This window comes from Hemitrygon akajei, chromosome 23 (assembly GCF_048418815.1).
Source record: "Hemitrygon akajei chromosome 23, sHemAka1.3, whole genome shotgun sequence".
Classification (NCBI taxonomy): Eukaryota; Metazoa; Chordata; class Chondrichthyes; order Myliobatiformes; family Dasyatidae; genus Hemitrygon; species Hemitrygon akajei.
In genome coordinates this window covers 56,844,837-56,871,599 of record NC_133146.1, presented here as the reverse complement: position 1 = coordinate 56,871,599, position 26,763 = coordinate 56,844,837, and the positions used below count along the sequence as shown (strand labels likewise).

At 38.8% G+C, this 26,763-nt stretch overlaps 2 protein-coding genes across 2 annotated transcripts; one reads left to right on the top strand and one right to left on the bottom strand.

The window, feature by feature from the left end:
* On the bottom strand, nucleotides 1-12,111 carry prdx3 (peroxiredoxin 3). Its single transcript, XM_073027716.1, has 7 exons — nucleotides 11,972-12,111; nucleotides 11,137-11,263; nucleotides 10,061-10,202; nucleotides 5,640-5,775; nucleotides 5,106-5,209; nucleotides 1,905-2,070; nucleotides 1-974 (listed from the first exon to the last, which is right to left on the bottom strand). The coding sequence occupies exons 1-7, from the start codon at nucleotides 11,993-11,995 to the stop codon at nucleotides 921-923; spliced, it is 753 nt and encodes a 250-aa protein (XP_072883817.1). The 5' UTR covers nucleotides 11,996-12,111; the 3' UTR covers nucleotides 1-920.
* A 39-nt stretch (nucleotides 12,112-12,150) lies between these two features.
* On the top strand, nucleotides 12,151-26,429 carry LOC140715473 (U6 snRNA-associated Sm-like protein LSm1). Its single transcript, XM_073027717.1, has 4 exons — nucleotides 12,151-12,289; nucleotides 23,908-23,976; nucleotides 24,918-25,033; nucleotides 25,248-26,429. The coding sequence occupies exons 1-4, from the start codon at nucleotides 12,244-12,246 to the stop codon at nucleotides 25,416-25,418; spliced, it is 402 nt and encodes a 133-aa protein (XP_072883818.1). The 5' UTR covers nucleotides 12,151-12,243; the 3' UTR covers nucleotides 25,419-26,429.
* Nucleotides 26,430-26,763: the final 334 nt, after the last annotated feature.

Here is a 26,763-nt window from a genome sequence, read left to right as displayed (position 1 = left end):
TTTAAGAACTCATACCTTTATTTAGAGTAGAGTATCGGGTATAACTTAGAATTACAGAATTAAATGCAATTTAGGTGATTATATTTTAAACTTTCTTGTATAAAGAAAACATTGTTTAATTTTGTGATTCATTAGTTGGTACAGAATTTCTGTTCTGGTTTACTTTAGATGAACATCATATTGTACTGTGCAAAAGTCTTAGGCACATACCTATATAGCCAGGATACCTAAGACTTTTGCACAGTATTGTATTAATTTTAAGTATTGCACTGCACACTGCTGCTGCAATAAACAAGAACAAATTTTATGATATATGTGATGATAAACCTGATTCTAATACCAGTCTCTACTGTGGACTGAGAGTGGGAAGAGGGCTAGGAGAACGAAATCATGGTTGGGAAAAAGGGAAGGAAGAGGAGAGGGAGTGGGAAGCACCAGAGAGACATTCTTTAATGAGCAATAAACCAATTGTTTGGAATCAAATGACTTTACCTGGTGTCTCAGGGCTGACTGTGTCAGCATCCATGCCACCCCACACCCCTGGCACTCCTTCTCTGCCACCTTTTCCACACTGTTCTCAGAGAGCCCCACCCTTGCCATTCACAACATCCTTTGCTCCCACCAGATTTATAAACTTGCTCTCCACTCCATATTGGCAACTCCATACTGTGCAAAACTCTGAGGCACCCTAGCTATATATATGTGGCTAAGACTTTTGCACAGTACTGTATTAAACAGCAAAGGAACATTCAGTAGTATAGTTTTTATTTTGCACATAAGATTCAATGATTAAACATCAGGCCTATTGCTGACTTTAACTTTATGTGACAACTTATCCCAGATAAAGAAAACCTCCACCTCCAAATAGTCATTCTGTCCAAACATCAAAATACACCAATAAAAGGCATGGATGTTAGATGTTATTCATTGACTTTTGAAAAATATTCTTTGGAAGCTTCTGGGGACGGCTTGATCTGTAAAACAAATGGAAGGATTAATAGACAAATATGTTTTTATGGTATAATAAAATATTATAGAATGAATATAGTCCCAAGAAGTTTAACAATAATTTAGGAATAATGACACTTATACTGAATCTGCTTCATCTGTGTTAGTCTGGGAATTAAAATTAAAATTCAACTTCTCACTAAAATCAAAAAATGGGGAAATTCTGCAGGTTGGGGAGAGAAGTAAAAACCAGAAGGTTAAACTAATAGTACAATAGAGTGATTTAGTCAAACAGATGGAAATATAATTTCAACCTCCCATTCCACACCAAGTTGCATATGTCAGCCAGAAATCCAAGGCAAGATGCCAAATACCTTCTGAGGTAATTGAAAATTTCAGGGAATGGTACCCCAAACTATGAAATCTCAGAAAACCCATTACTACCTAAATTTGAAAGTCTGCTTATAGAACATCATTAGGATTTAGCAAATCAAGTGGTATTTTAATCCCATTTGCTGTATATACAATTTCAGTGAATGTGTATCAAAATGCTATGAACTACCAGTTTCTAGAGCAATTCTACATACAATAGAATTGTTCATTCATATTTCAGTTCAAACTGCTCCTTTATTTTCAAAACAGGACTTGAAACGGGACAAGCAAGGTACCACATTAAAAGGGTTATAACCCAGATGTAATAGGCATCTAGCTTTTGTTCTGCTGAAAGCAAGAACATGTTTGAGCTTATATTGATATCACAGCTACCCACTCATTAGGAAGTTAGCTAGCATAATTTTAAATTGCTTGACATTTGAAGAAACTGCAGGAAAATATAACTTCTGTAAATTATGCAAAACTTAAGTTAATTACTTTACAACTGAATTGTTTGCTTGGCCCTACAAAAGCTTAGCCCTACTCATTTATTGAGCTGCTAAATTAAGTGCAATATTACATACCGTTGGAGAGTTAGGGGTCCACTCTGCTGGGCAAACTTCTCCATGGGTTTCAACAAATTGAAATGCCTTAACTAAGCGCAGAGTTTCTTCAGCACTGCGACCTACAGGCAGATCATTGATGCCTACGTGCTTGATAATTCCATTAACATCAATAATGAACAGGCCTCTGGTAAAATAAAATTTAGAAAAGTTACTATTTTTTAAAATTTCACTTCAAAGACTAATCACATTTTACTTCATGTCAGAATTGAAGCTGTAACTTTCCAGGATAAAAACATTAAAATAATCTGAAAAATATGAATATTCAAAACTAAGTAGGAGCTCTCAATTAGCACATGGTTGTTTTATTTCCAATTTGGACTTCACTCTTAATCAAAATGATTAGATGAAATCTGCTTCGCAAAATGAAATGAACGGTAAGCATGAAATGTCTTATTCAAGAACAAATTTGCCAGCATAGCTTAAAAATACTGACAAGTTTAGGTCACAGATACAAGATAAAGAAAGTAGAAAGAATTCTAGGTAACTGAAACATATTATTGCTTCATAGCAAAAACATCTTTGCTCCAATCAGCTTAAACGCTAACACAAAATTCTAAGTTTTTCCTTTGCTTTAACATAACAAGTACAATAACAATTTGCATGAATAGTGTTAACAAACAGGTACAGGGCCAGAGAGAACTGACAACAAAAATAGACATTTAATTCAATCATAAACATTTAATTTGGGGTGATCATCTAATTCAAAGAGTGAACAATAAATAGATGCCTGATTGACTTTAACATTAATCAGTATCTTCAATCAAGGGCAGACCAATGACAAGGAGCATCACTTTTCTCTTCTAATATCTATTGTTGCTGGTCTATGGAAATTCCACTAAGTGCGACACTTGTTGTTTGTTACTGTGGAGCTTTGTTGTAGAAGGCACAGCCATTACCCTTTTGTGAGCAGAAGGGTATAATTCATAACAGTGAACTAAGAGTCAAGCTCTTTGAGAATGCCAACCAATTAGTCCTCGCTCTATACCCATTATCTCTTTAAGTTTTGAAATATACATTCAATTCACTCTAATTTCCAACACCAGGAATATGCATCCTCTGTTTACTGATGGAAATGATTTCTGTACAACTCTCCTAGATCTGGCTTTTGACACAACACATCTGAGATTTTGGTGCATTTATCCTTTATTTGTGGGAGTTAGGTGCACTTTAGTTTTAAAACTTTCTACACTCACTTGTATCTGAAAACCATTCCAGTCACCAGAACTTGGCTCTTCTCCATGTCTCTGCTCTAAGTGTTGCACCAGGCAAGCCTGCACAGCCAATCTCAATGAAGAATTGCTGTCTGTTCTCTGGGACTTCAAAAGTTAATCATGACAGTGAAAAGGAAAGGAAATAACTTCTACATGTGGCTTATAGTCATGGTGGAGTCTTTTTAAAAAAATCCCAGATTGAAGTTAACTATGGGAACTTACAAAGGCCCAAATTAAATCCAACTTTTTTTTGGTATATGTGATTCTCTCTCTCCACTCTTTGTACAATTGTATTGATTCTGTTCCTTTCACTTAGACACAAAAAATGCCTTCAGTTTTGCTGCTAATTTCCAAGCACCTCTCAGCTTCACGTGGTCCCTCTCTGACTCTTCCCTTACAGGATCTGTGTTTCTACTAAAGGAAGTAAGTACATATTTTATTACATACATGTCACCATAAATGCACCTGAAATTAGTATTTTTGCATGCATACACAGTAAACACCATCTGTTACGAAACAGAATTTTCCAGCCATCTTGACAATGCTTCTTCCTCCCCTGCTTCCAATAAAGATTCCATTCCATTTTCCCGTTTCCCCATTATATTTGCTCCAACGATGAGACCTACTACACCAGAGGTTCCCAACTTTTTTTATGCCATGGCCCACTACCATTAACCGAGGGGTCCGTGGAACCCAGACTGGGAGCCTCTTATCTTCCATCTTTCTAAACAGTGGCACCCCCGTCACAATAGTCAGTACCCTTGAATGCTTTCCATGTTTCCAAAACCTCTGCTCCCACACTCCTTCCTGAAGTATAGTTCTTGCATTCTGTGTCTCCAATATTTGTATTCAGCAGATTCTCCTTTGTAATTTCTCCCAGCTCCAGACATCTTTTTCTCCCCAGTCATGCCCCTTCAGTATTTTGAAGGGACCACTCTTTGGTGACTCCTTCCCCCATTATTTTCCACCAATTACTCCCTTTCTTCTGGCACATACCCACACAACTGCAGGAGATGAAACACATGTCCCTCAGTCTCTTCTCCATCCACTGTTCAGGAAAAGCAGTCTTTGCAGATTTGCAGGTGAACCAGCAATTTGCTTACACATCCAGTCTTGTATACTGTGTTCACAGGTGGTCTACTTTTTAAATTGAGAAACCAAAAGCAGATCATTCTGCAGAGAACCTGAACTCAGTATGTATGGGCTACCCCTGAGTTTTCTGTTCCTAGCCACTTTAATTCTTCATCTCACTCTGGCCCCTGCATTGTTATAACAAAGTCTACTGCAAGCTTGAGGAATATTACCTCATCTTCAAACTGAACACATTGCAGCTTTTTAGATTCAACATTGATTCAAAATTCTACAGTGCCAAGTAACTTTACTTCATGACCTATACTAGAATAGGGCTCAGTTCTTTTCTCCTCACTACCATAGCCTTGCACCTTGCAACATCTTAAACTTTTTGTCTGTACTATTATTCTCTACCTCCCAACACTGACCTTTTCCAGGACATCTTTGAATTACACATAATAGGCTCCAATGTCATTCACGTGCACAAACCAGATTCCAAAAACTGGCACTCAGTTCAGAGTGCCGTCACAGCAACAGATTATCTGCGGGACAGAGAATACATTGAAGAATGTTCTTTAATGACTGTATGTCTAACATCCTCACAAACTCATGGGAATCCCTGGTCTGTGACTGTTCAAAGTCAATGAGGAGTGTTCAGGATGGCAGCCAGAATCTCAACTATTCACTGGGGACACACAGACACCCAGTGGAATGGCAGAAGCAGTGCACCAGCTCCCATATTGCCCATTCATCCTGGCCATTAAGGTTCCCCTGCTCCACCACTGGCAGAATCTGCAGGTCACACAATCGTCTCATCAGCTCTTTAATATCTGAGGGACTGAAGTGGAAGCTCCCCTTACAACACAAAATATTTTACCTTAGAGCAATACCAGCATTTTCCAGTAGCACTCCATAATCCCGTGAGATTTGCTTTGTTATATCGGACAGCAGTGGTATATTCATGTGCCCTAGACCCCCACTCTGGAAGAAAAGAATGAATATTGGGGAAACTTAACCAAATGCATAAATTTAAAAGATATTTACTAGTAAATTAAAATAACACTGACTTTGAAATATAATTCTTATTACCTTCATAGAAACAAGCTCAATAATTTCTGTATTCCTGCCTCAATAAAGTACAAAATTCTCCCATCCCAAGATAATTAATTTAGAGAATATTATTTTGTACAGATCTTAAGAATTTGTTACCTCATAACATATTGCATTTATGAAATAGTCTGATAAGACTGCTTAATTTTCAACACCAAAACTTGAATGTGTTGCTGAAAATTCAGAATATTAATTACATTCTTAAATACTAAGTTACATAATTATTGCACAAAAATTTAACAAAAATTCATTTTAAAAAATCAATTGCAGGTGTGTAAGATCTTCCTGCATGCTTCTGTACCTTTTTTGGAGTGTTGATCCAGGCAAGGTGAGAGAAATGAGAGTCTACAGAAACACCAATTACTTCACAGTTTACGTCATGGAACTCACTTGCTTTGTTACTAAAAGCAATGATTTCAGTCGGACAAACAAAAGTACTGAAAAAAAGGATACATTTTTGTCTTTAGAAGTTATTTAAAACTACACATCTTTCCTAATCATATCTACACCATGTATGTAGAAAGAAACAAAAAGCTGACTGCAAAAATATATCTGCCAATGCTTGTATTCTAGAGAATACTTTGATACAAAAGCAGACATTTCTTAAAATTAGACTTTTGTCTATATCATTTAGCAAAAGGTAATTAAAACTACCTATTTAATTTAGCATGTTTCAAAGTTAACTATAGAAACAACATAAGCAACCCCCAGTACTTTAACTTTCCATTTTCAAATACTTAAATCGTTTGAAGTTGTTAAAGTTTTAAACACATTTATTAGAGTACTTCAGTTGTATCTTAATATACGAGCACCAATCTTAATAACGTGACTCCATAGTTTTGAGTGGTCACACAGAACAAAGTAATGCTGTTCAAATCTTAAATCTACTGGTTGTTGAAAAGGAGCTATTTCGTAAAACACAGTAAACGTGCTTGCACTTTTCATGAGTTTCATCTGAAGGGAGAGTGACAAATTGACAAAAGTCCAAAATTGACCCAGCAGCAGCAGCAAGTGAAAGTAAATGAGTGATTATGTAACTGGAAGCCATCATCATTGGTGGTCTGGGGCTTCAGTACTTGGCCCTTTGCTTTTTCAATGATAATGATTTAGACTTGGGTACAGACGGCACAATAAAATACATACAAAAATTGTTGCTATAGGCACCATTGAGTAATACTTCAGATTGCATGAAAATAGAGAAAGCCACACTGTTGGACAGAAAAGTGGAAAACAGAATTCAATCTGAAAAGGGAAATATTGCTTTTGGGAGAAGCAACAAAGCAAAGTGAATATAATGGAAGGACACTGAGGTGAGGAAGAACCATAGAGAATATGTCCATAGATCCTTCAAAGGATTTGGACAGATTGATAAAGTGGATACAAAGTGCATGCTTTTTTTTTTATTAGACAGAAGCATGCAATACAAGAGCAGGGAGATTATGCTGGAACTTATACAATGCTAATTAGACCACAGCTTGGGGTACTGCACACAGTTATAGTCATATTTAAAAAGATAACAGTGGAGAGTGTGCAGAGAGATTTTCAAAGAGGTTGAAAGGACTGGAAAATTTCAGCTATGAGAAAAGATTAGATAGGCTTGGTTCATTTGAACACAGCCACTGAGGGGAGACTTGACTGAAGGCATTTGAAATTACCAGGACCAATGCTCCGGACAGAAAGTTTGAAGAAATTATTAGGATAAATAGGTGGATTTCTCCCCCATGCAGAGCACAGAACTCTGGAATTCATTGCATGAAAGGGAGGTAAATGCAATCATCACAAAAATGTGCTTTGATGTTAACCTGGAGCTGCAAACTTTCAGAATGAGGGAGAGTGAAAAGTCAGGGGCAGGAGCTGGTGTTTGCAGTCCAGGTCGGAGGATCAGAGTTCCTGGAGGCTGGGTCAGCAGGTGCTGAGCAGACCAGTGATCCCCAATTTAGCTAGTCTGATCTGCAGGTCCATACAGGCGTGAGTAATGAGGGCCTGTGACTCTACCCCACCACATGCCACGGTGGTCGTACAAGTCCGTAAGGCCCAAAATTCAAACCCATGATTGGCAAGTCCTGGGGTTGAAGCTCGAAGGTCAAGCCTGCAATCAGCAAGACCCGAGGTTGAGACCCAGAATCGGCAAAGCCTAGAGGGCAAAGCCAAAGGTGAAAGTCAAGATCTCAGCAAATCCCCAGAGGTACAAAGCCCAAAAAAGGTTAGAGACTGAGGTTTGCAAGTCCAGAGGTAGAATCTGAAGGTCAAGGTTGCTTGTCAAGTCTATGTTTATAAAGGGGGTGGGTAGGTCAGAAAAAGGCTTGTTATTATGCTGCTGTCTTGATTTGTTCTGTTGTTCAAGATTCAAGATTTATTATCAAAGAGCGTATGCTATACAACCTTGAGATTTGCTTGCTCACACGTAGCTACAAAGCAAGAAGCCTGAAAGAACCCAATTAAAGAGGAAAAGAATTAAAAAAAAGCCCAACACTCAATGCATGAGAGAAAGAAAAATACAAATCATGCAAACAATTGAAGCCAACGACAGCATGCCAAACCAAAACAGAGTCCTCAGATCCAAACCCCGCAGCAGCATGGAATAGGTACAAAGACTCGCTGATCATATCAGTGGGTACGGAGCACAGCAACCAGGGCAGTCTTTACAGTCTCAGTGCCATGGAGATGACCATCACAGAGAACGACTCTCATCCCAACTGAAACCCTTTTCTTTTCGTTCTATCTGGGCAGGCATTTAAACCGACCCAACAACAGAACACCAGAAACCCTGGAGAGTGGAATGAGCATCACGGAGAGCGAGTGAGTGAATTCAGTCGCCTCATTTGTTGGTTAGCTGCTGCTGCTTGTGTTGTTCTGCAGAACGTTGTGAGTATGCTTTGCCGGCACCAGAACGAGTGATGACATTTGCAGGCTGCCCCCAGCACATCCTTGGGTGTGTTGGTTTTTAACACAAACAACACATTACACTGTGTGCTTTGATATACGTGTGATAGATCTGAATCTATAGATCAGAGACCGGCATTGTTGCAATGGGTCCAATATCATCCACTTATGTCATAAATCTTCAACAATTCTCAAGGACCCTAGTGCTAAGCCTTATTTATGGTTAAAAACTATTCAAACTGTTCAACTGTACAACATCATAATCAAAAAAGATTGAAACAGAGCCAACATTCCAGAGACTGTCTGATGTGGTTGTTAATTTCAATACAGGAATCAACCTTCTTTCCCAAATACCAACAATATCAAATTGGACTAGAACAAATTCCAAAGTACTCATCATGCCAGCAATGGACAAAATTTTAAGTGTATGTTTATGTATAACACTTCATATAGAGAATATAGCTTTTATATCAGTTACTACAGTGTACACAGCTTTGGAGTGGCAATAATAATCAACAGCAATGCTTCAATGTTTAATAGTTCCATTTAATATCAGAGAATGCGAACAATATACAACCTGAAATTCTTGTTCTCCACAGACATCCTCAAAACAAAAGATAAACTCCAAGGAACGAATGACAGGAAAAATTTCAGATTGCCAAAGCTCCCCACCACACAAAAGCAGCAGCAAAAGCATCAACCCTGCCCCCTCACATTGCTTCACGTATAAACAGGGAAAACATAAATGTTATTTTCAGTATATGTATATGGATGTACAAAAATGAACATATGTTATCTACCAGAATGGGTTTAGAATGAGAAAAAGGTAGGAAAGGAATTAAGACTAGAGGAAAAAAAACATTAAAAATCCACTTGTCAATTAACAGATGAAATAAAACATAAGTAAGAAACTCCACCATGGACAGTGCCAAGCCTGGCTGTGAAAGAAAGGCATGGGACTAGCAACCCCATCCCTAGTGCTACAAAAATGCCAACAGAAGCGCCAAAACCTCGTCCCTGGGACAGGAAGACCATAAGATACAGGAGCAGAATATGGCCATTTGGCTCATCAAGTCTGCTCTGCCATTTCATCATGGCTGAACCATTTTTCCTCACAGCCCCAATCTCCTGCCTTCCCCTCCGTATCCTTTCATACCCTGACAAATCAAGAATTTATCAACCTCTGGCTTAAATATATATAAAGGCTTGGCTTCCACAGTTGCCTGTGGCAACAAATTCCAGAGATTCATTTCTCTGGCTAAAGAAATTCTTCCTCATCTCTGTTCTAAAAGGACACCCTTCTATTCTGAGGCTGTGTCCTCTGGTCTTAAGACACTCCCACCATAGGAAACATCCTCTCCACATCCATTCTATCAAGGCTGTCATCATTCAGTATGAAGGAGCAGATGGACTGCACGTCGGATAACTTGAAGAACTGGCCCAAGACAGAGGATTCTGGCGCTCTGTTGTCGGCGGCCTATGACCCAGTAGGGTTGATGGGCTTAAGTAAGAAAGAACTGCTCCATAAAAAAAGCTCTCCACCCACCACTTGGTCAATATTTTCAAAGTTGATAACAAAGTTTCGATATGCAGGCTTCCTTAACTCTGAGCAACATAATACCAACACTTTGTTTTGCTGCTCTCAGAGATAAGAAAATATTACTTGCATGCATGGAAATAGAATACTGGAATAGTTTAGAATTTTATCCAAAATATTTATTTTAAAGTTGCACATGGCAATAAACATGATTTGTATAAAATTTGTCAACAAAATTCTAGCTGAGAAATAGCTTCTTTTACAGTCAAGGCCAAAGCAAAGAGCTCGTGAAAATTACTTACAAATCCAGAGGATAGAAGAAAATGACCAGATATTTCCCTTTGTAGTCATCCAGGCTGATTTCCTTGAACTCACCATTGACTACAGCAGTGCCCTTGAAAAAGGGAGCAGGCTGGGTAACAGCAGGAGCAAAGTTTGAATAAGCTAAAGAGAATGCATAAATCTTAATTAAAGGGACAGATGTCAATTAAAAATGTTAACATTTAATCTTTTAAATGGAGTTCCCTGCATGCATTGTCAAATACAAAAGTCCCAATTGGACTGAATGATATTGGCAATACAACAGCACAGTTCTATTTTACTAACTGGTCTATATGTGAACTATGTGTGTGGATTTAAAGTAAAAACAGATTTTGGCCAATTAAATTGGTTCTTTAAAAGAAAAAGGTCATCTGTAGAAAAGGCTAAAGAAGCAGATCAAATATTCCAAGGGAAAGTTCCAAAACCTAAGTTCGTAAGGTCTCATTTAATTTTTTTAAAGTCAGAAACAACTCTCAAAACTAATCCCCCCCAATACATACTAGAAAGTTCTTGAACTTAAGAGTCATAGAGTACTACAGCAAACTGGCCCTTTGGTGCATCTAGTCCGTGCTGAACTGTAATTCTACCTAATCCCATTGACCTACACTTAGACCATAGCCTCCAGTCCATATACTTAATCCAAACTTCTCTTAAGTGTTGCAATCAAACCTGCATCCACCACATCTGCTTGCAGCTCATTCCACACTCATGCCACCCTCTGAGTGAAGAACCCCCTCAGATTTTCCTCACATAATTCACCTTTCACCCTTAACCTATGACCTCTAGTTCTAGTTTCACCCAATTTCAGCTGATCCTCCTATTGTAATTCTACTGAGATTGCAACAAGTTTTTTTGAGGAGTTTATGATTACATCGCACCTAGATACACGGAGCTCTTTAGAAATATCCTCTAGTTTTATCTGAATAATTCTATGTTTCTAGTTCAGTAGCCTTTTAATTCAGTTGACTCTTGGTTAAAGGGCTTCTTTCAGGCAGCCATCCAAGCTAATTAATTTGACATTCATTAGAAAAAAAAACGGCTTTTCCACAGCACTTACTTGTACTAAAATTGCATTTATAGTTTGCAAGAGGGGTTGAATTCCGACGGTGTATCAAGTTTTTCTGAATACATTGTCTTTGCAAAGCTGCTGTAACTCCCCTTATGTTTACACATGTCCTGTAAATCTAAAAAGTGATGCAAACAGAAAAGCAAGTCAATTAATCCAACTGAAGAAAATAGGCTTAGTTGCATCATCTCCAACTTTCCCACAATTAACTTAGCTCCAAGCAGAGGGAATTCAAAACGTTATAATAGCTTAAATTCCAAATTTAGCGCATATGTACTGGATAAACAACCCTGACCTTTAAGCAGTTATGATGCAATGAAGGTTATAAAACAGAATGGATAAATCTCATTTTGATTTTAAATCTTGAGAACAAGGAGAATGGATGAGTATAAAAGGTCGGACCTAATCACTACAGATGTCATGCCAGTTATTTTAATCTTCGAGAGAGAGCTAATCCGAGAGTTCTGGTGGTGTCGCACGGCACCTGGCAGTCAGGTTTTCGAGATTCCCACAGCCCCACTTAGGGGGGGAAATATGTGGGGTGGGGACAGAGTGAGAAGGGTGTCCAGCAAACAAATTCGTGACAAGCTGAAACATATTTGAAAAGATTAAGGAAAACGTGCCCAAGGCCTGCAGCTGGCATGGAGTGAAATTAATTGCGAGACAGCGTCCTTCTGGGGTCAAGTCCAACTATGACACAACTACAGACCCTCGACGGGTCTCTGTAAATTTATTCTGAACGGGAGGGATGAGGACCACGATCCTCCTACCCACCTCCCCAACCCCCGTTCCCCAGCCGCGGCGAGAGAAGTCCCGTCCTCCTCACCCGAGCCGCCACCGTCGCCGCCATCTTACACCTTGCTCACCGAAACCGCCCCGGCCGGCGCGGTCCTTCGGGGGGGGGGAAACTAGACAGGGAACAACTCCGCCGCCAATGCAACCTCGGCTGCACCGAGAGGGACCTAACGGCCGGCAACAGGAAAGCGCACAGCAGGCAGAGCCCAGGCTCGGCGGCAGTGGAAGTGACGAGGCTCCGGCGTTGCCTCCTCTTCCTGTGGGCCTGGGCCATGTGACGTCCAATGGTTGCTTTGGAGCAAGATGAACTATATGCCCGGCACAGCCAGCCTGATTGAAGACATTGACAGTAAGGCATCACTTTCAGCTTCTTCAGTTGTCCTCCCCTCTCGCGGCGGGGTCCTGGTAGCTTTGCTCTTGTGGTGATGCTACTGCTCGACACCCAGGGTTGTGTTTACCCCCAGACGAGGAAACTTGTAGCATCAGCTGCTTTTGCTTCAGGTTCAAAGCTGCCTTCGTTTGGGTCTGAGGTAACCGGTGAGATCGCAGATACTTCCACAGATGCCCGATGAAAGAAGTTACTTGGGTAGTTAGTGATTTTTTTTTTAAAGTAACTGCTAGAAATCTTAAATAAAAACTTAAGATCCTGGAAATGATGAACAGGTCGGGGGCATATCAGAATCAGGTTTAATATCACTGGTATGTGTCGTGAAAATTGTCTTTCTGGCAACAGTACAATTCAATACAAAATAATAGAGGAAAAAACCATGAATTACAGTAGATATATAAAATAAATTTTGTGCAAAAATAGGCATTTAAAAAAGTGAGGTAGAGTTCATGGGTTCAGAAAACGCATGACAGAGCAGAATAAGCTGTTCCTGAATCTTTGTGTGCCTTCAGGCTCCTGTAGCTCCTTCATGATGGTAGCAGTGAGAACAAGGCGTAACCTGGGTGATAGGGGATGAATGCCGCCTTTTTGAGACATCACTGCTTGAAGGTGCCCTGGATGGACAGTGCCCATGATGGAGCTGACTAATTTAGAGTTGTGGAAAGGGAAACAGAGTAAGAGCTTCAGGTGGCAGATCCCAGCTTATTTATGCTGCAGCTCTGCAATCATGCTGGCCTCCTGTATAGTCCTGCCCCACTGAGGTTCTCAATGCCATTGAGTAAGCTCCCTATCCAAATTGTGGTGGTTCAGGGAATCTCAGACTCCGGTGATGTTGCATTTTTTTTATTGAAGGAAGCTTGAGAATATTCTTAAATAATTTCTTCACTTTGCTTTCTGCATCAGATACAACTGATCACAGGCAAAGTCCACTGGGTGTCTTGTGTTAGAAACTTGGTCAGTTCTGGTGATCAGGCAAGAGAAAAATTGCAACCTCCTTCGCTATTAATTTTAATTGAGGATAATTTCCCTATATAATTAAAAAATCTGATCAGAATTTCTTCTGCAAATGTAAAGTGTTAAAGGTGGTAGAAATCTGAAATTTTGGGGAAAACAATACAAGATGAGGTGATTTTGATGGAGGGGGAAATAATGGTTATTATTTGAGGTCAGTGACTTTTTATTAGAATGTTGACCTGAAATGTTAATTTTAAATGTTAAAACAGGAAATACTGAACTAAATGCATGGAGCAGCATTACTGGAGTCAGGAATGATGTTAATATTTCAGATCATTGACAGCAATGAAACGTCATTGACGTGAATGCACCCCACCTCCATGACCTTTCCTGGTTTTATTTTAGAATTGGTTCTCGAAAGCTTAGATTGTAATTTTTCCAAATCCGCTTCAGATTTATGACGTCAAATGAAGGATGAAATTTGCAGAAACTGATAGTCATGAATCCACTGAATAGGGTTGATTTGCAGTTAAATCTTATCCATTTTGATTTGAGACGGATAAGTCACAATGTGATTCAGGGAGCAGTTTTGATCATTGGCAGGAGATGGTTGAGGAGAATGCTGGCAGAGAGGTTGATCCTCTGCGGTTAATGCAATTGATTTGTTTCTGTTCTTGAAAGAAATAATAATTCTGTTTCTGAGTTCCCCTGATGTGGGAAATGAGTTTGTGAATGACTCTGCTATGTTTTAGACAAGAATACTGTCTCCTCCAAGGGTTAATTTTTTTTAAACTTCAGCAAAAATAGTGTCGTCTTGGCTCATAGCAGGGTGGACTCTTGGGTGTCTGGCCTATAGTAGTCTTGACGGTGCTTATGAATCCATATGTCATGATTATTGGCGAGTTACTGGACTTACCGTTCTCCTTCCACCAATCATCTGCTCTTTAGACTACAGTTCTTTGTTAAGCCTGAGCTGTTTCACTTTCCTTGAGATGTGCTGGAATTACGTTACAAAGGAACTGAACATATGCTTTTAATTAATTCCTGGATCTCCCGCATGTCTTCATCAATCACGTTCTGGTTTTTGCTAGCAGTCATATGAAGAGTATCTTCACAGGTGCTAATTATGGTGATCCTCAAAGGAGTCTAGAAACTGTGGATACTCCATTCCTCCTGTTGGTTAAGAGTCTTCAGGTTGTCTGAAACGTGCTGTCTGAGACAAGTTGTCTTTGTGAGATTCTTGAGACTTTCAACTTTGTTGCATTACTGTTTCTGTTGCCATTTTTGCTTTGGAGCCAGACTGATGGAGATAACAGAATGGATCAGGCCCATGGTCATCAGTAGCCATTATGGTATGGATAAAGCAGACTCTCTTATGATCTCTTGCTCAGATGAAGAGATAATTTGACAGGTACCATTGCCTAGATTGGGAGAAATTACCAAGAAGTCCTGTGCTTGACCTTCTAATGAAGCAGTGTATTGGTTATCACAAATCCTTACTGAGATGAAGGACTCACTGAAAAGATTAAAGATTAGCTTTATTTATCACATGTACGTACTTTAAAACATACGGTAAAATGTGCCTTGTTATATCAAATGAAATCTGCAAGGATTATGCTGGGGACTGCCCAAGTGCCACCATGCTTCTGGTGCCAACACAGCATTGCTCACAGCTCACTAGCCCTAACCATATGTCTTTGGAATGTGGGAGGAATCCCACACAGCCACAGAGAGAGCATACAAGCTCCTTACAGACAGTAGAGGGAATTGAACTCCAATCGGTGATCACTGGCCCTGTAAAGTGATTACCATGATGCTCTAACTTTCCATACTCCATCCTTGCCTTTCATGATTTTTCAGAGGATTTGGTCTTTTTCTATTTTAGCATTGAAGTGTCCAGGAGGATCGTGGGCTGAGGTTTCTGAAGGTCTGGGTAGAAATCCGTCCTGGCTTTAGTTGCGTGAATGACGTCACCAGAGAAAATTACTGGTAGATACAAAGCAGCTTCTTTATTTGACAAAACAAGGTACAGCAGGCATCATATGGAGATGCTTTCGGTCAAAAGCTGTCTCTGGCCCAACGTGGGGTTCGATATTTTATGTGTCAAACATCAAAGGACAACTCCATATTTACAATGTATGGGCAATGCTTTTTTTTGAAACCACATACAACGTTCACACCTCCTGATTTCTGTCCACACCACAGACATCCAAATGAATTTTAATCATCATTCTCTGGACTGAGATTCACAGTGTTTAGAAGCTGCAGAATATATTTTCAGATGTGAAGAATGGTAGCCACAATCAATTGATTTGACTATTACTTACATGCTTCATATACATGAGTAAAAATCTTCATATTACATCTCAATCTAAATGTGCAAAGTGCAATTTATAGTAATTTATAATTTAGCATTAGATTGCTAAATGTATATGTCCTCAACCCAAAAAATCAGTCTAGCACTGGGCTCCTTGGCATTTATATGCTGATCTATTTTAGGTGCTGGTTATGTACGACAGCCTGGTCAAAAGATAGCTGCATGTTATGGAAAATCAGTGAAGGTTAAAGTATAGGAAGAACTTGCTTGCATAAAAGATCAAAGTAAATTATACACCAAGCTACTCTGAGTACTTATCTACAAGTCCTTGGAAGCATTGTTGAAATGCAAAACGTGATCAACATTTTGCTCAGTATATTCATGCCAGGGTTGCAACACTTCGTATCCTTTATGCCTTCTCTTCACATCAAGGAGTCCCAGATCTACTGTGTAGGTGCTTTAGCACTACCAAAGTGGAACTGGTATTATATCAACTTTTTTCCATAATATGCACCAGTTGACTTTACAGCAATCTGTTCTGTAAACAAAAATCGTATCTTTAATGAATTAACTATTAGATTTTGGTCATGCTTGGAAAAATGGGGAGAATATTGGTCCCTGGGACATTGTTAGAAAAACTGGTTACTCAATATACATTGTAACAAAGGAAAGTGACTAATATCTTGAAAAGGGTTGAACAATTTTATGAATTATTCTTGCCTTAAAGCTTCTTTTTGTTATACAAATCCTTGAATCTATAAGTCTTTGGAGCTTTTCTTGAATAGAAAATAGTAACACAGTCGGCCCTCGTTATCCGCGAGGGATTGGTTCCAGGATCCCTCGCAGATACCAAAATTCACGGATGCTCAAGTCCCTTATTCAACCTGTCTCAATGCAGTGGATCTTAGGACCCAGCAGAACCCCAGACCTTATTTAACCTGTCTCAGTGCGATGGGTATTCGGACCCGGTGATGGAGCTCTGAATCTGCAGTGTTTCTGTTCACGAAAATAATCATGATCATGATTGAAAATAAAGTGGAAATAATAAAGCGATCGGAAAGAGGTGAAACGCCATCAGTCATTGGAAAACGATCGGATCAATTTTAAAGGATAAAGTGAGAAAGGCTCTGCCCTGATGAAAGCTACAATTATTACTAAGCAACGCAGTGGTTTAATTATTGGGTTTTGGGGTTTTGGGTTTTTGATCCTCCACATCAACCCGGCACGGTGGAGAGCGCACTCGGAAGTGGTCTGTCACTGGATCGAACTCGGGAACTTCTTGAGCCCGGCGCTGAAACATACGTTCTTAAGAGTTTTATATGCATAGAAAGGGTAAAATATATACTATATACTAAGACAAACGTTTGACTAACTGATGCTAAATAATACCGGATGTACCTGTTCCAACTTACTTAGTAAGAGAACTTCTGATTTTTTTCGATCCTGATCCACGATAACCCACGCACATCCTCCCCTATACTTTAAATCATCTCTAGATTACATATAATATCTAATACAATGTAAATGCTATGTAAAATAGTTGTTATACTGCATTGTTTAGTGAATAATGGCAAGGAAAAAAAAGTCTGTACATGCTCGAACAACAAGTGCTGGAAGTGCACTTCCAGGTTTTCGCGATTCATGGTTGGTTGAATTCGCGGATAAGGAGGGCCGACTGTATTCATTCTTATTCTGATACTTGATAATGTTACATTATTATAAGATTTCCAAGATATAAAGAAGGCATGTAATAGGCAGTCTAAGGAAGGAATTAAAATTATGGAGTATGGTTCTTTTTGCTTCTTTTGAAATCCACACAATTTTCGCATCTCCCTCTTTGCACCCACACCTTAGGCACCCAAATGAATTTAAATCAGCATTGTCTGGTCTTCCAATTAACTGTGATTCACGGCTCTTAGGAACCCATTGTCCAGAGCTGCATTTTAAATGTAATCTGCAGTCCATATTCAGATCTGAAGATTGGTGGCTGAAGTTAGTTAATGAAGTTAATTGTTATATGTGGTAACAGCAAAAACACTCTAACAAGGAATACATGTGGACATTATGTTTCCTCTTAAAGTGGTCTTTAAAGTTTACCCACTTAACACAGAGATGAGATGAAATTTCTTCTCTAAGGCAGAGGTTATCAATATGGAGCCCCACCATCCCCTTACTTAAAGGTATTGGTCCATGGCATAAAAAAGGTTGGGAAACCCTGCTCTAAGGGTTGTGTGTCTTTGGTACACTGTTCCTCAGAAAAGGTGGTGGTGTTAGAGTCTTCCACTATTTTAAAGACAATGTTTAACAGCTTCTTGGTAAGTAAGCGATTGAAAGTTTACCACAACTAGACAAGAATGTGCAGTTTAGAATCTGATCACCTGTAACTTAATAAATGGCAGAACAGACTTGAGGCCAAATGGCTTGGTCCTGCAGTAATTTACATATTTATCATAATTTTTGTTTACATTATTGTCCACTTGGAATAATTGTAATGTTCTGCAACCTGGCTGGTTCCTTGTATCTCTTTCAGAATGTTCATTCGAAAAACCTACAGAGGTCAAATGGGCGGTGGGGTGGAGACACGTCTCTACCAAAGGAGGTGCAAGGCACTCCTTCCCTCCACTAGCCTACAGGTCACTTTGGGCAAGGTGGAGCACCTGCTTAGCCCCCCCAGATCAGGTTCATGTGAAGCCATGGGAGCAGGTGGTAGATGATTGTATGAGCAGCTGGTGCATATCACAAGTCCTGGTTATGACGTTAGGTAGACAATTTGAAGAGTATTGATGATGGCTGGGGTCACCATTTTATAAAGATACTGCCCAGAAGAAGGCAATGGCAAGCCACTTCTGTTTAAAAATTTGCCAAGAATAACCATGGTCATTGACCATGATTGACCATGTCATATGACAGGGCACGTGGTGTTGATGATGACAGAAGTTGGTCCCTGCCGTAATTATAGCCTAGCCAAAATAAACTTAACAACATTTTTGTATTTTAAACATATGAATATGTTTTGGATTGAGATAAATAGCTTGTTAAACTTTAGATTTGGGATGATGCACAACCCCTTTTGTGGTTAATGCACTCATATCATTGGTCCCTTTTTTGTTTATACTGAGGGCTAGAATTCGAAACACGAAATAAAACTATTCATACAAGCCCTACTATAAAAACTTGACGTGCAGTTTGATTTAAAAAGAATGATGAGCCTCCATTTCCATGACTCAATTTAATCAGACTTGATGATAGTTCAACGGCTGTGGAGACTGTGATTGGACACTCTTTCTGCTTCTCAACCTTGACCTTGCACCACACAAAATATGAAATGTAGCAAAATATCTATATTTAATGAGAGACAGCAGTCTAAGATGCATTAGAGGTGTAATCAAGAATAAATACTGTGCCAAAGTCAGAGGTTTTCCCCATAAATTGCTAATTTAAAAGAAGCATGCAGGGTGTTAACGGAGTATTTAGCAGAAGCACTGCTGATCTATAAGGCTTTTCCACAAATCAGAATCAGGTTTAATATCACTGGTATATGTCATGAAATTTGTCATGCAGTAGCATTACAATGCAATACATAAGAATAAAAACTAAATTACAGTGAGAAGTCTTTCTCTCTCTCTCTCTCTCTCTCTCTCTCTCTCTCTCTCTCTCATTATATATATATATATAATATGTGTGTGTGTGTTGAATTAGTACAAAAGGAGATAGGTAGTGTTCATGGTTTCAGAAATCTGATGGCAAAGGAAGTTGTTCTAAATTATCAGTGGCTACATCAATTCACATTCCATGTTAATGTGCTTAAAGTTTTATTGGTGTGTATGAAAATAGTTTGTACTTATTTTTTAATGTATCTGCTCTTTTATTCTGCATTAAATATGAAGAAAATGTTAGCATGCAATATATCTCTATTTTATACCCATTATTTCTAAATGAAAGAATTCTTTTGCTGTCTTTAAGTTGAAGGGCCATTAGTATTCAATAAAAAATTTTAATCTGGTTACAGAAAAGCCATGTAGCTGTGAGCCATTTTCGTAATAGATATTGTATAAGTGACAAACGCTCATCCAGCATACACTGTGGAGAATGATTGCAAGTTTGGTTACAGTGGGACTCATGAAGTGGATACTGCTGCCTTGTCCTTGAGACACTGCTGCATTTCACTATTTTATATGCAGTATTCAATAATTTACAGACTTACAAGTAATTTTGATTTTATGTTCCAAGCACATGACACCTTAAATAAATTTATCAGCGAAAATAATGCTGTCTAACAAAATGTTTCTGCCTTATGAAACTGTTTAGAATTTCCAAGGATTATCTCTGAATTATATTCAATGTGTGCTGTGCTACAGGATAAAAGGAGTTTGTCCATTAAATCAACATTGACAGAAGCCTTTATTTCACATACTTTCAAGGAAAATAGCTTCATAAGCATTATAAGTTTCATGAAGGAGCTTGTTTAAACATTGAAAGTGTTTTGCTTTTATTGTTTTAGATGGCTAACAAGATAATGCAATTCTAGAGAAACTGTTGGAAACAGGTTTTTTTTGGTCATTCATATTAACAACATCTATGCCTGACAAATCTATGGAATTGATGGAGTTGGCCAGAATTGATTGGAAAAGAACACTGGCAGGGATGACGGCAGAGTAGCAATGGCTAGAATTCAGAAGGTACAGGATATATACATCACAAAAAGGAAGGAGTGTTCTAAAGGAAAGATAACACAACTGTGGCATACAAGAGAAGTCCAAGCCCATATAAAAGTTAGAGAGGGTATTTAATAGAGCAAAAATTAGTGTAAAGTTAGAGGAATAGGATGCTTTTAAAAACCAATAAAAGGCAACTAAAAGAGTCATTAAGAAGGTAAAGATGAAATACAAAAGTAAGCTAGCCAATAATATTAAAGAGGCTACTATAAGTTTCTTCAGATACATAAAGTGTAAAAGATGGATATTGGACCACTGGAAAACAATGCTGGAGAGGTAATAATGGGGGGACAAGGAAATGGCAGACGAACTGAATAAATATTTTGCATCACTCTTTACTATGTCAGACCCTTGCAGTGTGTTGGAAGTTCCAGGTATCAGGGGTCGTGAAGTGTGTGAAGTTATCATAGCTAGAGAGAAGGTTCTTGGGAAACTGAAAGGTTTGAAGTTGGGTAAGTCACCTGGACCAACTAGTGTACATGCTAAGGTTTTGAAAGAGGCTGAAGAGATTGTGGAGGCATTAGTAATGATCTTTCAAGAATCACTAGACTCTGGAACGGTTCCGAAAGACAGGAAAATTGCAAAAGTCATTCCACTCTGCAAGAAGGGAGAGAGGCAGAAGAAAGGAAACTATAGGCCAGTTAGTCTGACCTCAGTGGTTGGGAAGATGTTGAAATTGATTATTAAGGATGAGGTCTGAGGATATTTGGAAGCCCATGATAAAATAGGCCATAGTCAGCATGGTTTCCTCAAGGGAAAATCTTGCCTAACATCTGTTGGAATTATTTGAAGAATTAACAAGCAGGATAGACAAAGGAGAATTGGTTGATGTTGTGTACTTGGATTTTCAGAAGGCCTTTGACAAGGTGCCACACATGAGGCTGCTTAACAAGCTATGAGCCCATGTTATTGCAGGAAAGATTCTAGCTTGGATAAAGCAATGGCTGATTGGCAGGATCAAAGAGTGGAAATAAAGTGAGCCTTTTCTAGTTGGCTGCAGGTGACTAGTGGTGTTCCACAGGGGTCTGTGTTGGGACTAATTCTTTTTACGTTATATGTAAATGATTTGGATGATGGAATTGATGGCATTGTTGCAAAGTTTACAGATGATATAAAGATAAGTGGAGGGGCAGGTATTTTTGAGGAAGTAGAGAGGATCCAGAAGGACAGGGAGATTAGGAGAATGGACAAAGAAGAGGTAGATGGAATGCAGTGTTGGGAAGTGTACTATCATGCAGTTTGGTAGAAGAAATCAAAGGGGTTGAACATTTTCTAAATGGAGAGAAAATACAAAAAACTGGGATGCAAAGGGACTTGGGTGTCCTTGTGCAGGATTCCCTAAAGGTTAATTTGCAGATCGAGTCTATACTGAGGAAGGCAAATGTGATGTTTCATTCATTTCAAGAGGATTAGAATATAAATGCAAGAATCTAATTTTGAGACTTTATAAAGCTTTGGTGAGGCCTCACGGAGTATTGTGAACAGTTTTGGGCTCCTTATTTTAGAAAGGATGTGCTGAAAGTGGAAAGGGTTCAAAGGAGGTTTAAGAAAATTATTCCAGGATTGAATAGCTTTCATATAAAGAGTGTTCAATGGCTCTGGGCCTGTATTCACTAGAATTCAGAAGAATGAGGGGGTGACCTCATTGAAATCTGTTGAATGGTGAAAGGTCTTGATAGAGTGGATGTGGAGAGGATGTTTCCTATGAATGGAGAGTCTAAGACCAGAGGACGCAGCCTCATAATAGAGGGTGTCCTCTTAGAAAATGAGGAGGAATTTCCTTTGCCAGAGATAGGTGTATCTGTGGAATTCAGGTGGCTGTGGAGATCAGGCCTTTACATGTATGTAATGCCCTGGTTGAGATTTTACTAAGTGTGTACTGCTAATGCTGTGGGATATTTCAATTAATTGGTTTGTGTAGGAGCAGTGTGCTCTGCTGGTAGTAGTGTTTGGGTTACTGTTAAAGATAAGAGGTTGTGATTAGCTTAGGAAAGTCAGGTCAGCCAATCAGGAAGGTGGAATTGGGAGAAGGTTTTAGAGAAATCTGGGTGGGGAGGTTTTGTGACTGACACTAGAGGAGTCAAGGCCCTTTGCGGTGGGAGATAGAGAGAGAAGATGATCAAGAGAACCGGCAGTAGAATTTGATCCAACCAGAATGCGCAATTTGACGGAGTGCAAATGGAAAGTTCTGTCAATGATTGGTGAATAGGAGTTGGCACTCTGAGTACATGGACACCTCCAGCTTTTGAAAGATCTGAGCACCACCTTTGTGCAGATTGGACTGCTTTAATTATAATGGACCCTTTTATTTTTCCCCCTTTTTTTTCTTCCTTAATAACTATTTGATTATCTGGCATTCATACGTACAGCTTTCTTATAATTGTACACAGTGTATGATGTGTTATTTCTTGCTGACAGGTAATTGCGTTTACATGGTATTTTCTCAAATTGGGGTGCGGGTGGTTGAAACACCCTGGCTCTCCTGGTTTGGTAGGATCCAAGTCTTGTCGACACTAGACATACGGAGTTCGAGAAAGGTGGTTTTCTCAACATTGGCTTGTTATCGAGGGGCTAACTAGCTGTGTTTTAGAGATGCCGGATAAAAAGGGGTTTCATATATTTAAGGCAGAGGTTGATAGATTCTTCGTTGATCAGGGCATGAAGGTATATGGGGAGGAGGCAGGAGCAAGGGGCTGAGAAGAAAATTGGATCAGCCATGATGTAATGGTAGAGCAGATTCAATGGGCCAAATGGCCTAATTCTGTTCCTATATCTTATGGTTTTATTACAAGTTTTAGTAAAATAGTTAATCTCTGCAGATCAACACATAGAATGTTGTAGAAACTCATCAGGTCAGGCAGCATCTATGGAACTGAATAAGCAGTCCATGTTCCAGGCCAAGACCCTTCTTCGGGATTCAGATCACTGTAGATGAGTTTTGCCCCATTAGTTAATTGAAATCCATTTGTCCATTATTTTAATAATGATGTTAATTTATTTAATCCAAAACTTCTATTTATGGGAATATCTGTCAAATGATACAATCATACAAAGATGAGGATAAATTTGGTTTGAGTGGTAGCTTTATAAAGGCCTTAACATAAAGGAGCAAAGGAATAGGGCACAAACAGAAAAGTTTTATGAGTTGAAAATCAGAGGAGAAGAATGTGAGCAGTGTGAAGGAGGTAAGTAGTGTTAAAGAGGTTAGAAAAAGAAAGTGTTGGTACAGGTGCAAAAGTAGTTTCAGAATCTCATAAATTATTACCTCATTTGTGTTAAAGCTCAACATTTATTTGTATACTACCTACTAACCTCTGTACATTACAATTTTGTGGATTTAATCATTTGATTTAATGTGAATATATTCACAGATTTTTGCAGTCGAACAGCAATAAAACTAACCTCTTATCAGATCAAATCTAGCTGATGTTCTTATCCACTTGCTTCTGTTTCCTTTGCATCTTTCCTCTTGTTCAGGATAGAACTGGAAATTAGTAGTGACTATAGTTAGAAATTAACATTAGTTCCAGTTATCAGGGATGTTGTTTCAGAATACTTTGTACCACTTGAAATGTTCATTTTTCCTTTTGCAGAAAAGCATTTAGTTGTACTTCGAGATGGAAGAACATTAATAGGATATTTGAGGAGTGTGGATCAGTTTGGTAAGTACAGTAGCATATGACTATTATTTAGCTGTGTTAAACAGAAAATGCTGAAGATGCTGTGTAGGTCAGGTAGTATCCATAGAGAGAGTGAAAACAGAAAAATGGTGAACATTTTGAGACAACGTCATTTCATTTGTACTGTTCAACTAATCAGGTTTGGTAATAAAATGTGATGTAAATATTCTTCTTTTGCCCATTACGCCGCTGGCATTTAAGAGAGTAGTGAAGGTATTTCATCTCTGGCGGTGTTCATGGCTTCCTTCATCGAGTCAGTAGCTTCCACTCAGTTTTCACTACTGTCAGTAATGCAAGTCCCAGGTGGAGACCATTGCACTCAGATGTAGAATTCTTCATTGCTGTTTCTGTAACAGTTTTGTTTTAGCCCTGAGCTGAACCCCCAAACCTGGAGGATCGGTGGACCACTCTTAGTCTGGCCTCTACCCTCTAACCTGTTTAGCATGGGTGACCCTATCAAGAGCTGAAGCATAAAGCCCTCTCTCCAGCCAACATGGCTCTCCAGGTCATTGAGGCACGCAAGCTTCCAAACCACACCAAGGTTGTGTTCCTCTTGGAGAGATGTAAATATAAATTTCTTTATATCGTTTAGTTTTGATATTCACCCTAAAAGTTCAGAATCCCAATTGTCCCAATTGATCTAGATTGGTACTCTGGTCGTCTGGTTTGTCTACTCCAGTTGAGATTTTTATTTTGCATTTTGTAGTGTATATTTAAATAAAACATAATTTAAGAGTCATGTTTGTCTAAGACAAGAATGATCCCGCTTCGAAATTACAGAGCAATGGTAACCTAAAAAATCAATTTTATTGAGAATTGTACATTACTATTTGGATTATCTAACGCATTATGTCTTTTATGGTTAGAGACATTTGGTATTCAGTTGTGCTAATTCCTTTACACACACCCTCTCCATATTGCAGCTAATTTGGTTCTTCATCGGACAGTGGAGCGAATCCATGTAGGAAGGAAATACGGTGATATTCCAAGAGGGATTTTCGTTGTCCGAGGAGAAAATGTGGTGCTTCTGGGGGAAATAGTAAGTTTCATGAAATATTCAATTCATGGATTTTTTTAAAAAGTGGATTCAATTATTGCTTATATAGGGAAGACTTTGCATGCAGATTCAGTCTTGCAATTTAATTCAATAGACTGTAGTTTGCTTCTAATTCACTTAGTAAAGTAACTGTCTCACAATGTTTAAACTTGCCAATTTGTTTGTGATGGTTAAATGACTAACATTATCCTCACAGGATCTAGAAAGGGAGACCGATACCCCTTTGCAACGAGTGTCAATCGAAGAGATTTTGGAAGCTCAAAGAGTTCAGCAACATGAAAAGCAAGAGGCAGAAAAGGCAAAAAGTGAAGCATTAAAGGAGCGAGGATTATCCATCCCTCGTACTGATGCTCTTGATGAATACTAAGTAAAAGTACAATACCAGACTTTTAAACCACCTGTAGGGGACTTGACCTACTGGATCTTCTTGCTGAACTGGCATTGATTGTATCTAAAAGTGACTAAACAAAAAAAAGTTTTCAAACTATATTCTTCAGTGGTAAATATGAATTGCCATACTTTTAAAAGACAATGCTTCAGAAAGAACATACTGAGCAACTTCACTAGTTTCCATCTTCTTGGTTAGAAAATATGACTATAAAAAGTCTTCACCATAATGAACCTTTAGCTGAAAGTGATGGGTTCCCTATTCTGTGAAAGAATGACAATATTAATCAATGCATTATTCATCAGTACATTTTCTTGCACAAACTAAATTGCTGTGCATTTACAGAAAGTAAAAAAATTCCTATAGTTAGAAACTGAAATTTTGTTTAGTTAAGGGATAATATAATTTCAGCTCATTTATTTGCCATTGTTCATAAATAAGGTGCACACCTGTTAGTCAAACTCTAGAGGTTGTAGCTTTGTGAAGATAGGCAGCTTGACAATTCTGTTTTATTAATTCTGATTTTCACTTTATAGGCTGAAAACTCAACTATCAATTTGCTGACATTTGATAAATTGTTGAGAATTTATTTACCATTGGCTTATGTAACAGTGACTAAATGATAAAGAAATGTTTTTTGTAGAGTTGACAGATAATGGACTAGACCTTGTTAACCTGGCTTCCCCCAAACAGACTACTTAGGACACAAAGAACTAATCTTACTGGCCCAAAGTATCCCAGCCTCTCAGCAGCAGCATAGCCATAAGAAATATGAGAGATTTTTAAATGTCTGAGATCCAGAGACAAGGCAGGATGAGACTGGTGACTCATTGCGACTTCTCTCTGCACAATTTATTCTGTGTTCTGCTATTTCCCTTGTACTACCTCGACGCACTGTTTTAATGTAATGATCTATATGGATGGCATGCAAAAAAAAGTTTTTTACTGTATCATGTGACAATAATAAACCAATTTGCCAATATTTAAAAATGTTTAAACTAAAACACAATAGCAAACATGAAAAAGTCTGCAGGTGCTGGAAATCCAAAGCAACACACATAAAATGCTGGAAGAACTCAGCAGGTTGGGTAGCATCTATGGAAAAGAGTTTTGGGCCAAGGCATTTCTTAAGACTGAGAAGGAAGCAGGTAGATGTCAGAACAAAAGAGTTGAGGGGTAAGGAAAAGAGGCTAACTGGAAGGTGATCAGTGAAGCAAGGCGGGTGGGAAAGGTCAAGGGACTGGAGAAGAAAGAATCTGATAGGAGAGGGGAGTGGACCATAGGAGAAAAGGAAGGAGGAGGGGACCCAGTGGAAAGTAATAGG